This window comes from Garra rufa, chromosome 2 (assembly GCF_049309525.1).
Source record: "Garra rufa chromosome 2, GarRuf1.0, whole genome shotgun sequence".
Lineage (NCBI taxonomy): Eukaryota > Metazoa > Chordata > Actinopteri > Cypriniformes > Cyprinidae > Garra > Garra rufa.
This window is the reverse complement of record NC_133362.1, coordinates 40,789,336-40,804,666: the sequence shown is the minus strand read 5'-3', so window position 1 is coordinate 40,804,666 and position 15,331 is coordinate 40,789,336. Positions and strand designations below refer to the sequence as shown.

At 38.0% G+C, this 15,331-nt stretch overlaps 1 protein-coding gene across 1 annotated transcript in view; it reads left to right on the top strand.

Annotated features, from left to right (window-relative positions):
- Nucleotides 1–14,906, top strand: part of fam120b (family with sequence similarity 120 member B) — a 31,025-nt gene extending 16,119 nt beyond the window's left edge. Inside the window, exons 7-11 of the mRNA XM_073834253.1 lie at nucleotides 4,627–4,833; nucleotides 7,134–7,242; nucleotides 11,979–12,089; nucleotides 12,250–12,298; nucleotides 14,230–14,906. Coding sequence (XP_073690354.1) covers nucleotides 4,627–4,833; nucleotides 7,134–7,242; nucleotides 11,979–12,089; nucleotides 12,250–12,298; nucleotides 14,230–14,251 — 498 coding nt within the window. The 3' untranslated portion in view covers nucleotides 14,252–14,906. The remainder of the gene's footprint in view (nucleotides 1–4,626; nucleotides 4,834–7,133; nucleotides 7,243–11,978; nucleotides 12,090–12,249; nucleotides 12,299–14,229) is intronic.
- The last annotated feature ends 425 nt before the right edge of the window (nucleotides 14,907–15,331 follow it).

Sequence of the window (15,331 nt, the reverse complement as noted above, 5' to 3'; positions counted from 1 at the left end):
CTGAAATGTGAAAAGGGACGGGAGGGGGTGTATTAGGAGGCTGTAAGAGCCAGACAGATGGCAGGAGAGTCTCCAGGGGCTGCCTGATTACCCCCCTCTAATCTGTTTCCCCCTGTGTTGCTTTGTCAGTGAGGGAATGTAAATGCAAGCTAAGGATGCCACTACACAGCATCTGTAAGAGACGAGAATCGTAAAGAATTTAACGATTCTGATTCCACTTTCAAATTTTTGAGGAACAACCCATATGTATTCATATACAATTTTAGTTTGGAGGAAGTTCATACTTTGATTCATTAAGATTGTATTAAACTGATTTTCCTCAATATTTAAGATTCAAGATTTTTTTGCACCCTCAGATATCAGATTTTCAAATAGTTGTATCTCAGGCAAATATTGTTTTATCCTAAGTTTCAAAAACTTGACGCTTATGTCTGGCTTTTTGGTCCATGGTCACATATGTTAAAATAGACAACTGTTATTTTAAATTGCAATAATATTTCACGATATTACTGTACTTGTTGAGACATCTTTTAAAAACAAGATTTTTCATTAAACTAATATTATGGCCACAAAAATTCACCATAATGATATATTGTGATAAACAGTTGAAGTCAAAAGTTTACGTACACTTTGCGGAGTCTGCAAAACGGTAATTATTTGACCAAAATAAGAGGGAGGGATCATACAAAATGCATGTTATATTTTATTTTGTACTGACCTGAATAAGGTATTTCACATAAAAGATGTTTACAAATAGTCCACAAGAGAAAATAATAGTTGCGTTGTTACCAGAATGATCCACAGCTGTTTTTTGTTTAATGATAGTTGCTCATGAGTCCCTTGTTTGTCCTGAACAGTTAAACTGCCTGCTGTTCTTCAGAATAGCCCTTCAGGTCCCACTGATTTTTTTAATCTTTTTTTTATCATTTTTGTGTATTTGAACCCTTTCCAACAATGACTGCTTGATTTTAAGATCCATCTTTTCGCACTGAGGACAACAGAGGGACTATGTAATAGTTCAGAAGGTTCAAATGCTCACTAATGCTCCAGAAGAAAAAACAATGCAACAAGAGCCAGAGGGTGAAAAGCTTTTGAATTTGAAGATCAGGCTAAATGTAACTTATATTGTTCTCTGGGGAACATGTAAGTATCTTCCGTAGCTTCTGAATGGCAGTACTAAATGAAAAAAGATATGATATTTAGGCAAAATAAGAAAAACGTACACATCTTCATTCTGTTCAAAAGTTTACACCCCCTGGATCTTAATGCATCTATTTTCCTTCTGGAGCATCAGCGAGTGTTTGAACTTTCTGTAATAGTTGCATATGAGTCCCTCAGTTGTCCTCAGTGCGAAAAGATGGATCTGAAAATCAAACACTTCATTGTTGGAAAGGGTTCAAATACACAAAAATGCAGAAAAACCAAAGAATTTGTAAAACAAGTAACATTTTGCAGATTCTGCAAGGTGTATGTAAACTTTTGACTTGAACTATATATCGAAATCCTTAGAAGTATAAATAAGTAATTAAACCATGCTATCAGTCAAAGTCATCTTTTTTTAATTTTTTGACCAATGAATCCCAAAAGAAGAACAATTACACTAAACAGAAGATACTAAAATGCTAACTATTTTAGTACAGCATCAAAGAACAACAGTTTATGAGAATAACAACATATTTTTACTCCAAGTAGAAAATAGTAGTCGTTTATGTAGTTTTTTTTAAATAAATAATTTAACAGTAATGAGTGAGTGAGACATAGACCAATTCAGACTGATTATGAATGAAATAGAGACTGATTTGTGATTTGTTGTATTCAAAACCAGATCTTTTTTTATTTGGTTCCTTACCACAAACACACAGAGCGACTCACACAGTAGTCCAACTCGTAAACGAATGATCTTATGAGTCAGTTCCTTTTATTGAGTTAAATAGACGTACAAATCACTGTTTTGAGCAGTTCTGAATAAGTCTAGCAAGCCACTCATTCACTAAAATAGAATCAGAGCCAGATCCAGAGCCAGAATTTCTTGAAATTACAAACCGTAACTAAAACAAATCTTTTCCATTGTGCTTTAGATTCAGCAACTGTGCATGAATCACTAGAACAAGTATTTCAACACTTTGCATTGGTGGATGAATGCGGCCAAATTAGGAACCATTACCCGAACCAAATCTTTCAATTGCAGTATTTTCTAAAAACCAGAATCTGTTCTTGATTCCCAAACAAGACTGGTTTCAGACACAGCCCACAATGTTTATTTAGTAAATCAAAAATTGAAAGTTCATTGAAATACCACACAAAGACTCAGACAAGCCTGGTCTTGTCATGCGTGAATGTTTACAGTAGTAACATTGAGCAGATGTGCATTAAGGTATGGCACAGGTGCAGAGGCTGATCGCAAGGCTGTAGTTTGCCATTAATGTGGAGCTGCGTGTCCTCAGGGGGTCCAGCGGTCCTTCAGGCATCTGGCTGGAGCGGCTCTCATTGTTCACTGTTGAAATGCTTGCAGAGCAGCTGCTGTTCTGGTTTGTTGTCCCACTCTATACCTTTACATCAGCAGGGTGGCATCAGCATTGTCCCGAGGCCTATTGACTTCCACGCTGAGCAATTAGCGGCTTTAAAGGTGCTAAGACTTTTACGTGTCTTTTTAAGCGGTTTAATCAAAGCCGGTCTACTTCATCCCCGCTCTCTAAACCTGATGCATAACAGTGAATGTGATTAAACGCTCTCGTTTCTCTGAAGAGGCGCATGGTTACGAGGAGGAAGTCGGGTCCGTGTAAACAGCGTAATATTTCAAACGGCGGCCTGGCTCTCAATCTGTGCGCCTGGAAGGCGCGGGCAGTGGGTTGCTGCTGTCACTTCGGCTTTATCTCCAGCCTCCCTTTTGTTTGCTTTAGTCTAAGCTGTGTTTGAGAGCAGAGCAGGTGGCAAGCCAATTTTACGTTTTGATGTCACGGAAGCTAATCAGTCTGTCTCTTATCTCCTGTGGGTGGGGGTGGGGGAACAGGTGACCAGCGGACAGTTTGGTGGGGGGGGTGGGGGACCCTTTGTAAACATCCCCTTATCCACGCTGCCACTTCAGGTGAGCTCTACGGGTCACACCCTGCCTCCCTCCAGCCTGAGTTGAAAAACACAATGGGTATTGACAGTATGATGAATTCAAAACCAGGATACTGTAATAATGGTTTGGTTTGAAGGGACAGTTCAGTCATGAATAAAGAGCTTACTGATCTGCTATTGAAGCTTATCCTTCTTCTTCTGAGCCAAAATTGAGTCAGTATCTCCACCTAGAGCTTTAAAGCTACTAACTTGGGTCAGAACTTTAGTCTGTTCTTTAGTTAGTTGCTATGACTTTTCAAACTGATCCGACTTGGGGTTTTCATTAAATTTATTAAATTGAAAATATACTCAACATACAGCCATTATTGTCAAAATAGCTGTGTTTTGGGTCGTAATCAAGTTGGAAAACTGTTGTTCGACCTAGTTTCTAGACAGAAGCCATCATGTTTTGCTTCAGAATGTACAGTACATAATGGACTCCATGTTTCCCTTAATGAACTGCAGCTCCCCAGTACCAGCAGCACTCATGCAGCCCCAGACCATGATGCTGAAAACACTATGCTTGACTTGTAGGCAAGACACAATTTTCTTGGTACTCCTCACCAGTGCATCACCACACATGCTGGACACCATCTGAGCCGAAGATTTTTCTGGTCAACTAGTAGTCATTCATTTTAAGCATTAGTAGACTATTAGTCGCACGTTTATATTAAAAAAAAAAACATATAAATCATAATGAGCTATTAATTTCCTACATAGCCTAATAAGTGCAGAAGCGCACACAAAAAAGCTTACCACAGCGCACCGGCAAATAAAATAATTATGAATGTGTCAGGGGAAAACAGCAAGAAGACTGCACTACTGTTTTAATCATTTATTGATAAACTAGTGCTTTCTTTGTTTTTGGCTTAAGAGATGAAGTCGCCTGTATGCATGTTTCATACGGATTACATAATCTGAGAATATTTGTTGTCCATTTGGATTGGTTAATTTAAAAGTAGACTTTCGCTCTCTATAGACATATTTTTCATGTCTGTAAGGCATCGAACTTTTGCGCTGAAGTTCACAGAGACCAAGACAGCAGAAATCGCATCCTGTATGCTTTCATTATTTTATGAATGCGCAAAGTTTTGTTGTTACTGTGAGTGCACACAAATAAACATAGTCTTACAGATTCAAAAGATGTATTATTCTTATCTCTATGACCAAAAAATCATTTTTTTCGAAGACTTAGCGACTAATAAAATTTTGGTCGACCAAGCCTCTTTTTGTTGTCTAACGGTTAGTCGACTATTAGGGGGCAGCCCTAGCGGCAACATTAGAGAAATTTCACAGGTATAAAAAGTTCCATTGGCAATAGCATAGCGATGCATGAAGCACCACTTAGAAGGCATTTTCAAACAAGGCCCTTTCAAGTAACTTTCTGTTTGTGTGACCAAACACATGCACTGACTGCACAGATTCCTAGTGAAATGAATGAATTTTGGCTGACCACAATTTTACAAACGGTTGTGTTTTCGTACTTTATTTCGTATATCTTTCTATAATCCCTCCCCCACGTAGATCCCAGTTGTGGACCCTAGGGCCATCCAGCTCGGCTCTCTCTTTGTGCGGGGTCTGACCTACCTCATTGCAGCCAACAGTGCTTGTGGTTTTCCTTTCCCAATGGGCGAACTCATGCCGTGGAAGACCTTTGATGGCCTGCTCTTCCATTCAAAGTATCTGCAAGCCCACTCAGGCTGTCCGAAAGAGGAGCTTCTTGAAGGAAATGTAAGTACAGGAAAATGCCGTTGGCCATGTTTATACTTGGTATTAACATCCGTTTTGGCTGATCAGATCACAAATGCTCAGTCGAGACAGATACTTCAAATTTATTCTGACCACAAATATGACTTTTTGCTTTACAAAGTCCTTGTTTTAGTGAAATAGTTGATTGACAGGTAAGTGGGCTGGCTTTTACTGTTGTCTAGGATGCATCATAATGGATTGGAATTTATACTATACTATCTTTGAATGCTTTAGCTCCACTTGTGATCAGATCACATGTAAACAGGACCTAGCATGATCTTTTTTGTTTAAAAAAAGTATGTGTATTGTGTCATGATGGACTATGCAGCTCTACTGCAGCCTATTAACATGCTAAATGAAAATCAGGTCATAGTATGGCCCACACATATTTTGTTTACTGGATTTTGTTTAACGTTTGTTTACATGTCTTTGGTTTACTGGAAAACAGTTACAGAATCTCTTTTGTTTTTGATTGCTCTAATGTTTTTTTCCGGAGTCAAGGGACCAAAACATCTAAATAATTTTTTAACCCACACATATAAACATGGGTTCGCAATTATAAATGCAGTCAGGAACTAACATAGACCGTGCATAGTCACCCCCCCGGCTTCATGGAGGTCTCCATACCGCAAGTCACTATTAAGTCTTTTGTATTTACAATGGGCCCCAAAAAGTACTTAATCACCTAATAATCCACTGTGTGGATTTGATTAATTATACAGTATGTCACAAAAGTGAGTACACCCCTTACATTTCAGCAACCATTTTAGTATATCTTCTCAAGGGGCAATACTATAGAAATGAAACTTGAATACATTTTAGAGCAGTCAATGTGCTACTTGTGTAGCAGTATAGATTAACTGTTCCCTGAAAATTACTCAACATACAGCCATTGTTGTCAAAATAGCTGGCAACAAAAGTGAGTACACCCTAAGTAAACTTGTCCAAAGTGTCAATATATTGTGTTAGCACCATAGTTATCTGGCACTGCCTTAATCATCGTGGGCATGGAGTTGACCAGAGCTCTCTTCCACTCCTCACAGAGCTGCTGGACGTTAGACACATGGTGCTTCTCCACATTACGCTTGAGGATGCCCCACAGGTGCTTAATAGGGTTCAGTTCTGGAGACATACTTGGCCACCCCATCACCTTCACCTTCAGCTTCCTCAGCAAGGCAGTTGTCATCTTGGTGGTGTGTTTGGGATTGTTATCATGGTGGAAAACTGCCATTCGGCCTAGTTTCTGGAGGGAAGGCATCATGTTCTGCTTCAGAATTTACAGTACATAATGGAATCCATGTTTTCCTCAATGAACTACAGCTCCCCAGTACCAGCAGCACTCATGCAGCCCCAGACCATGATGCTACCACCACCATGCTTGACTCTAGGCAAGACACAATTTTCTTGGTACTCCTCACACATGCTGGACACCATCTGAGCCAAACAAGTTTATCTTATAGTCTCATCAGACTAGTCATGGTTCCAGTAATTCATGTTTTTGGACAGGTTGTCTTCAGCAAACTGTTTGTGGGCTTTCTTGTGAGCCAGCTTCAAATGAGGCTTCCTTTTGGGACGATGCCTATGCAAACCGACTTGTTGCAGTGTGCGGCGTATGGTCTGAGCACTGACAAGCTGACTTTCTACTTCTGCAACCTTTAAAGCAATGCTGGCAGCACTCATGCATTTGTTTTTTGAAGCCAGGTTCTGCACCTGACGCACAGAACGAGTGCTCAACTTTGTTGATCGACCCTTGCAAGGCCTGTTCCGAATGGAACCCATCTTGGAAAACCTCTGTCTGACCCTGACCACTGTGGTGTAACTCGGTTTCAGGGTGTTACTGAACCTTGAATTGCCTTGGCCATTTTTGTGGAGAGCAACAATTCTAATTCTCAAATCCTCAGAGTTTTTTGCCATGAGATGCCATGTTGAACATCCAGTGGTCAGTATGAGACAATTGTGGCTTTGTGACATGTAGCTTTGCATGAGTAAACAACATACTGCTGTATTCACTTAGGGTGTACTCACTTTTGTTGCCAGCTATTTTGACAATAATGGCTGTATGTTGAGTTATTTTCAGAGGACAGTAAATCTATACTGCTATACAAGCTGCACATTGACTACTTTAAAATATATCCAATTTCTATAGAATTGTCCCTTGAGAAGATATACTAAAATGGTTGCTGAAATGTGAGGGGAGCCCTCATTTTTGTGAGATACTGTAAATACACATACTGGTACATGCATTATGTGTTTAATATCTATTTTGTCTGTTGTTTTTTTAGCCCTCTTGGATGTCTTTGTTCCTGTCTGTCAGAGAACTGGTGCTGGAAGCCTGCAGGAGGCGCGGCGTCCCCGTCCAAAGCCGACCGCGCAGACTACAACACAGAGATGGTGCAGATCACTCTGAATTTCCTTATCCATTAATTCATATCCTTCACTTTACTTCATATGAATGAATTTTTACGTTGTTATAGCTTTTGAGGAACATATGTGGAATTCTATGAAGTGAATTTGAATTTAGTCAATTGTAGTGAAGCTGAGCGTATTCAGATTGGCCAGAATTATTTCATAAACAAACAGGCATGGCCTGTTGAATTCGTAGAAATGTTTGAGCAACAGACGTTTGAATTCAAGCTTTTTTCAAGCACAGTTTCCTTGTTGAGCCGATTGTGACTCAAACAAATGGAATACATGCTGAGATGTCCAGGTTACTTGCTGATAAACAATTGCCAGCAGTCTTCATAACACCCTCCATCTGGTCTGTGACAGTGGAAACAATCTGTTTGGCACACTATTTTAGATTGAGGGGATGCTTTGTCATAACAAGAATAATTCTGGGTTGCTTTTTATAGGTAGCAATCTATATTAAGTAACATAACAAGACAACAAAATTATAACGTGGTGGCTGTTACAAACTCCTTGAGCCCCTTTTGCTTTTTACCGCCATCCAGAGTTTTGTGGTTCTGTCCTAAGATTAAAAGAGACCTTATGGTGAAATTGTCTCCATCTGGTTTGCCTCTTGATGTCGACCAGCTCATGAACTGCTCATGTTGTGTCTTAGAGGCAAATAGGCTGCTTTTTGTCATCAGATATTTTAGTCAGATTATGGTAGAGTGGCCCGGTGCCTGTGTTTTGAGCCTCAAGATTCGTCTTGTTAGATTGATGTTCTTTTGTTTATAGTTGTTTTTTGGTCGTCTGGAATTCAGGCTAGTTTATTTTGTCATAAGCTGTTCTTGGAGCATCTGTTGTGCACAACATGTTTTCTAACTTCAAAACCCCCGACTGTGGGATTTTGTAAGAAATGCTTGTTAGCTCTTTCATGGTCTGAAAATCTTAAAATATTTTATTTTCTGCAACAAATGGTCAGTGAAAGCATCAAAATATGCCATGTTTAAATTCAGTTTAAACCAATATTTTTGTGATTTTGTATTTTTAATAATAAAAATAATTTAATAATAAATATTTATATATGCATACAAAATGTGAAAACACTTTACAACAAGGTTTCATTTGTTCATGTTAGTTAACATAAACTAACAATTTAAAATACTTCTAAGCCATTTATTAATCTTGATTCCAACATTTACTGCATTATAAAAATCAAAAGTTGCATCTATTAATGTTAAAAAAATATATATGTATATATACACTACCGGTCAAAAGTTTGGGGTCAGTCAATTTTTCTTCTTCTATTTTTGAAAGAAATTAATACTTTTATTCACCAAGGGTGTGTTAAATTGATAAAAAGTGATAGCAAATACTTACATTGTTAGGAAATATTTATATTTTGAATAAATGCTGTTCTTTTGAGCTTTTTACTCATCAAAGAATCCTGAAAAAATATCACAATTTCTAAATGGCAACTGTTGCAATATATAATCCAATATAGATCCAATATAGATCATTCTAATAATAAATCAGTATATTAGAATGATTTCTGAAGGATCATGTGACACTTAAGACTGAAGTAACGGCTGATGAAAATTCAGCTTTGCATCACAGGAATAAATTAAATTTTAAAGTATATTTCAATAGAAACCATTATTTCATATCGTAATAACATTTCGCAATATTACAGTTTTTTTTCTATATTTTTGATTAAATAAATGCAGCACTGATGAGCATAAGAGACTTTCTTTAAAAACATTACAACTCTTACTGACCCCAAACCTTTGACCGGTAGTATATATAAATATATTCTAAGATTACGAGATTCTAAGATTACCCCCAGGGCATCCAAGATGTAGGTGGCTTTGCTTCTTCAGTAGAACACAAATGAAGATTTTTAACTCGAACCGTTGCAGTTTGTCAGTCATATAATGGCAGCCAGTGGGCTCCACAACATTGAGAGTCAAAATAACATACACAGACAAAACCAAAATAAACCCTGCGGCTTGTGGCGATACATTGAGGTCTTAAGACACCAAACAATCGGTCTGTGCAAGAAACTGAACAGTAATTATATAATTTTTTACCTCTGATCCACCGCAACGTTCAGCTGTCCTGAGCACATTCACAATAGTTGGCATGTTTTGTCTGTGTATGTTTTTTTGACTCTCAAAGCCGTGGATCCCATTGCCTGCCATTATGTGAGTGCAACGGTTTGAGTTCTACTGAAGAAACAAAATCACCTACATTTTGGATGCCCTAGGGGTAAGCAGATAAACATCAGATTTTCATTTTTTTGGTAACTATCGCTTTAAAGTCATAATATTCCGAGAATAAAGTCGCTATCCCTTTAAAGTCATAATATTTTGAGAATAAAGTAAAAATTATGAGAAAAAAGTAAAAAATTACGTTAATAAGAAGACGAAGAAATCCTAGTCAGAAACCATAGAAGTCGAAGAAAAAGTTGAAGAGGCAGAAGCCATGAAAAAAGTTGAAGAACTAGAAGTTGAAAAAATTTTGAAGTAGAAATTAAAGGAAAAGTCGAAGAAGTAGAAGCCATGAAAGAAGTCCAACAAAGTTCTACTATGGCTTCTGCCTCTTCGATTTCTACTTCTTTCTGCCTCTTTGACTTTTTCTTCGATTTCTAGTTATTCGACAACTTCTATGGTTTCTGCCTAGGTTTTTTTCTATGGTTTCTTACTAAGTTTTTCTTCAACTTCTCTACTTATTTTTCTTTGACATTTTCTTCGACTTCTACTTCTTGGAATTCTTCTATGGTTTCTGCCTCTTCAACTTTTTTTCCGACTTCTTCTTTGGCTTCTGCCTCTTCAACTCCTACTTCTTTTTCTTTGACATTTTCTTCGAATTATTCTATGGTTTCTGCCTCTTCTGCTTTTTCTTCGACTTCTACTTTGGCTTCTGCCTCTTTAACTTTTTTGTTGACTTCTGCTTCGTCTTCTACTTCATCGACTTTTCGAAATATTTCGAGAATTAAGTTGAAATTCTGAGAATAAAGTCAAAATCTTATAAGAATAAAGTCAAAATTACTAGAATTAATTCATAGCAATTACGAGTTTGAAGTTATAATATTTTGAGAGTATATTCTAGCTTATTGCACATGCAAATGGCCCGGATTGGGAGCACCGGGAGATATTCTAAAGTCTCAGCTTTTTAAAATCTGTCAGTTTTCTAGCAAAATACAAACAATATGTCTATTACAATAATGTGTTTTTCACACTCTTTAATGTGGAGTGACAGATCGCTGTATTTGTCTCAGTTTAAGCAGCATGTAATTTAGTCATCTTTCCGATTACAGTAAGACATTTGTTTCATTAAATTAGCCTACACTTTTTTTTAATTCCTTCTGATGTTCCTTCACATTTATATTGTGCTATAAACTTGAAATAAAGAGGATAAACACATCTATAATTTGTATTTCATGATACAACTGACAGAATTTGAAAGCTGAGCTTTGTTATATTAAAAGCAACAAAGCACAAATAATGAATGGAAAATGTTAAATGTTATTTTCAGTCATTTACTGTATTATACCATGAATAAAACAGCTTGTGAATAGTCGCTTAATGTTATATACCTCAGAAAAGACAACAATATAACTTAACAAGTTAGAGTCCACTTCAAGACTGGATGCCACAGATGTTTTTGCAGAGTAGTTGGTGGGATTTTCACAAAGAAAACAGTATAATTTAATGAAACGAATGTTGGTGTAATCGAAAAAACAATTGATTGACATGAATACAGCAATCTGTCCCGCCACATTAAAGAGCATGAAAAACACATTGTAAGACATATTGTTTGTATTTCTCTATAAAACTGACAGATTTTAAAAGCTGAGACTTTGTTTTATATGAAAAGTACCAAAAGCACAAAGCTTATTGCTATTATTGGGTGGCTGGTGCACTACAAATAGGCCTAATGAATGCAATCGAAGATGTGAAATATTATTTCCAAGCATAATGTCCCTGCGAGTATAACACATGGTATGATTTCTGCTAATAATACCACATATATTCAAATAAATTCCGGTGGCCTGGCAGCTTCTCCTAGTGCTCACAATCTGGGCCATCTTGTAATTTAGACTTTATTCTTAAAATATTTAGACTTTATTCTATAATATTTATTTTTAAATTGCTAAATATAGTCAAAAAGTTCACAAACTATGAAGTGGGATCATTTTAGGTGGGGATGCAGATATTTGATGTATGTTAAATAGCTAACTATCTAGTATTTCTTGCAACAGAAAACATAGCATTCATGCCTCTAATGCTTAAAAAAAGTAGTGGAACACCAACGTCTAAAGAGTGAAAATCCAAAACAGAAATGAAATCCTATAATTCTTCAATTGCCCCGAAAGCCAACACAAGACTGTTTCTGACAGTTTATCTTTCTTTTCTGCTTCCTAAACTTCGCCTCTTTTCCCTGAAGTTAATTCACCCCATTATTTCTCTGTCACTGAGAGGATTGTTTTGAATCTCAGATGGTCTAAAGTGTCAATTGCAAGATGCTGTCGGGGCTAGACGTATAAAAAAGTCTGGTTGTAATTTATGTGCGTTTGAGGCTGTAATCATTGCCTCAGTCTTTTGGGGACGTGGTGGTGAAGTTCAGGCTTCAGAATTGTACGTTTTATGTTTCCAGTGATGCTCCACTGCAAATACTAATTGTGAGAGAGTCAAACCTCCATTTAAAACTGCATTTAAATGCTTCTTTTATTGCCTCAGCGAGAGCCGTGGAGGCTGATGATCTGCATCAAGAAAGACGACCCCAGCTCCATCATAGCACACACCAGGAGTTCAGACAGCAGCCCAGAGCTTCATCACACTACCAGCACGGTATACCACAGTACACAACAGACACCAGCATACACAGAATTAATATGTAATCAGCAATAAACATAGCTTGTATAGTTTGTTTGATATTTTATATATTTTTTATATCAAGAAGTCCATTTGGTATTTTTAAGATGTAATAAAAGCATAACGTCTTCCATAGGTTATAGACCAAGACATCCAAAGAGAGGAAGGTATCACCTCGCACCTCGGTGAGCTCTGTGCTTTTAACATAACTCAATATTTACTAGTATGAACCTGTGGTTCACAGATTCTGATGTTGGCTTGACCCTCTTGTCCCAAGACCCAAATTTGTGATTCTTGTTCCTCCATCTATCTATCTGTCTGTCTGTCTGTCTGTCTGTCTGTCTGTCTGTCTGTCTGTCTGTCTGTCTGTCTGTCTGTCTGTCTGTCTGTCTGTCTGTCTGTCTGTCTGTCTGTCCATCCATCTGTCTGACCGTCTGTCTATCTATCTGTCTTCTGTCTGTCTATCTGTCTGTCTGTCTGTCTGTCAGTCTAGCTTTCTATATTTCTATCTATCCAACTGTCCACCCGTCTGTCTGTCTATCTGTCTGTCTGTCTAGCTTTCTATTTTTCTATCTATCCAACTGTCTATCCGTCTGTCTGTCTATCTGTCTAGCTTTCTATTTTTCTATCTATCCAACTGTCTATCCGTCTGTCTGTCTGTCTGTCTAGCTTTCTATTTTTCTATCTATCCAACTGTCTATCCGTCTGTCTGTCTGTCTTTCTAGCTTTCTATATTTCTATCTATACAACTGTCCGTCGGTCGGTCGGTCGGTCTGTCTGTCTGTCTGTCTGTCTGTCTGTCTGTCTGTCTGTCTGTCTGTCTGTCTGTCTGTCTGTCTGTCTGTCTGTCTGTCTGTCTGTCCGTCCATCCATCCGTCTGTCTGTCTGTCTGTCTGTCTGTCTGTCTGTCTGTCTGTCTGTCTGTCTGTCAGTCTAGCTTTCTATATTTCTATCTATCCAACTGTCCATCCGTCTGTCTGTCTGTCTGTCTGTCTGTCTGTCTGTCTGTCTAGCTTTCTATTTTTCTATCTATCCAACTGTCTATCCGTCTGTCTGTCTGTCTGTCTGTCTGTCTGTCTGTCTGTCTAGCTTTCTATTTTTCTATCTATCCAACTGTCCATGCGTCTGTCTGTCTGTCTGTCTGTCTAGCTTTCTATATTTCTATCTATACAACTGTCCGTCGGTCGGTCTGTCTGTCTGTCTGTCTGTCTGTCTATATTTCTATCTATCCAACTGTCTGTCCGTCTGTCCGTCTGTCTGTCTGTCTGTCTGTCTGTCTGTCTGTCTGTCTGTCTGTCTGTCTGTCTAGCTTTCTATATTTCTATCTCTCCAACTGTCTGTCCATCTAGCTTTCTATATTTCTATCTGTCCAACTGTCTGTCCATCCATCCGTCTGTCTGTCTGTCTATCTATCTATCTATCTGTCTGTACTCTGTCTCTTTCTATCTATTTTTCTATCCATCTGTTCGTCTGTGTCTGTATATCCGTCTGTCCATCCGTCTATCTGTCTGTCCTCTCTCTGTCTATTTGTCTATTTTCTGTGTATTTGTTTCAGTTTGTCTGTCTGTCTGTCCGTCCGTCCGTCCGTCTGTCTATTATTCTAACTTTTTGTGTGTGTGTCGGTCTGTCTGTCTGTCCATACGTCCATCCATCTGTCTATCTGTCTGTCCTCTCTCTGTCTATTTATCTATTTTCTGAGTATTTGTTTCAGTTTGTCTGTCTGTCTGTCCGTCCGTCCGTCCGTCCGTCTGTTTATTATTCTAACTTTTTGTGTGTGTGTCGGTCTGTCTGTCTGTCCATACGTCCATCCATCTATTTATCTGTCTGTCTGTCTGACTGTGTATGTATCTCTCTCTCTGTCTTTCTGTCTGTCTATCTATCTTTCTGTCTATGTATCTCTCTCTGTCTGTCTATCTTTCTGTCTATTTTTCTATCCGTCCGTCCGTCTGTCTGTCTGTCTGTCTGTCTTTTAAAATGTTCTGGTTTTGTCAAGCCTACATCAAAGTTTTTCCTGACAAGCTGTACTTTTGTAGTTTACAGCATGCCATTATTAGTACAATGAACAGTTTACTTCTGTTGTGCACTGACAACTGAAATGACTTTTATTTTGTTATAGATGGCCTCAGTCTCAAAACTAAACAACGCTGACTGATGAAAAATGAATTACTAGGCTCTTGTGGAAACAATTGTCACCCACAGAACAAAGCATTTCATTCTCAGATGTGAATGTTCATGTCCATGTTCTTGTGCGCCTTAATTTAGATTCTGCTCTTTTGGTTTTGACTGCAAATGTTTCCGACAGACGTTTTTGCAATATCAGTAAAAAACTCCAACCCAAAACATCAAATTGTTCATGAATGTGCATTTTTACCAGGCAGATAGGGGTAACCCTTCCCTTCTGTGTTCAGTGATATCCTTGAAAGCCCTCACAATTATATCTTATAGTGAGATTACAGTCTTTTTTCCCCTTCCATGTGGATGATATGAATCAGTGACCAAAATGGAAGCTTCCTAAACTGTGTGCCAAACCCATTCATTCTGCTCAGACCCTAATTAGTCTCAGATGATCTCTTACCTTTCAACTGCTGGTTTGGCGCTGACTCCAGTTGTTCGCAATTACAACGATTATTTGTCTCCCTCAACACTTTCAGATTCTAGATTTTCAAGCAGCCATTCTTTAAAAAAATTGTTAATGATAATGTATGTGTCATTTCATCAAAAGTTGCGGTTGTGGTTCTGGCATATTGTGACCAAAATGCACTTCAACCCCATATTGAGTTGATGCTCTGTTTCATGTCCATCATGTCTGAAAGTATTACATAAACTTTCTGTGTTTGTTCATGCGGTATTTTATGTCATGCAAACATTTAAAAAGCCGTATTACATGCTGTTTAAGAGAAAGTTGTTCGAATTTTCATCTTCAGTCAAGGTCTAAGGGCACATTATCCATTATCCAAGAAAAACACTATTGTGATACTAGTGATATATTAATCTAATTATGATGAAACTTGAGTCCTAATACAACAATTCCGTTAATGAATTTATTGCTATCCATATAATGAGCTCTTATGTGGTCTGTTTGTCCATAAGGCTGTGAAACGGTGCCTCTGCTAGGTATTGTTAAACACCCCAGAGCGGAAATAGGATATGGAGAAAGTTCCGCAGCTTAAGTGGTCAAAGCACAGCTCTTCCCCTTATCTACAGAGAATGAAAGCCAC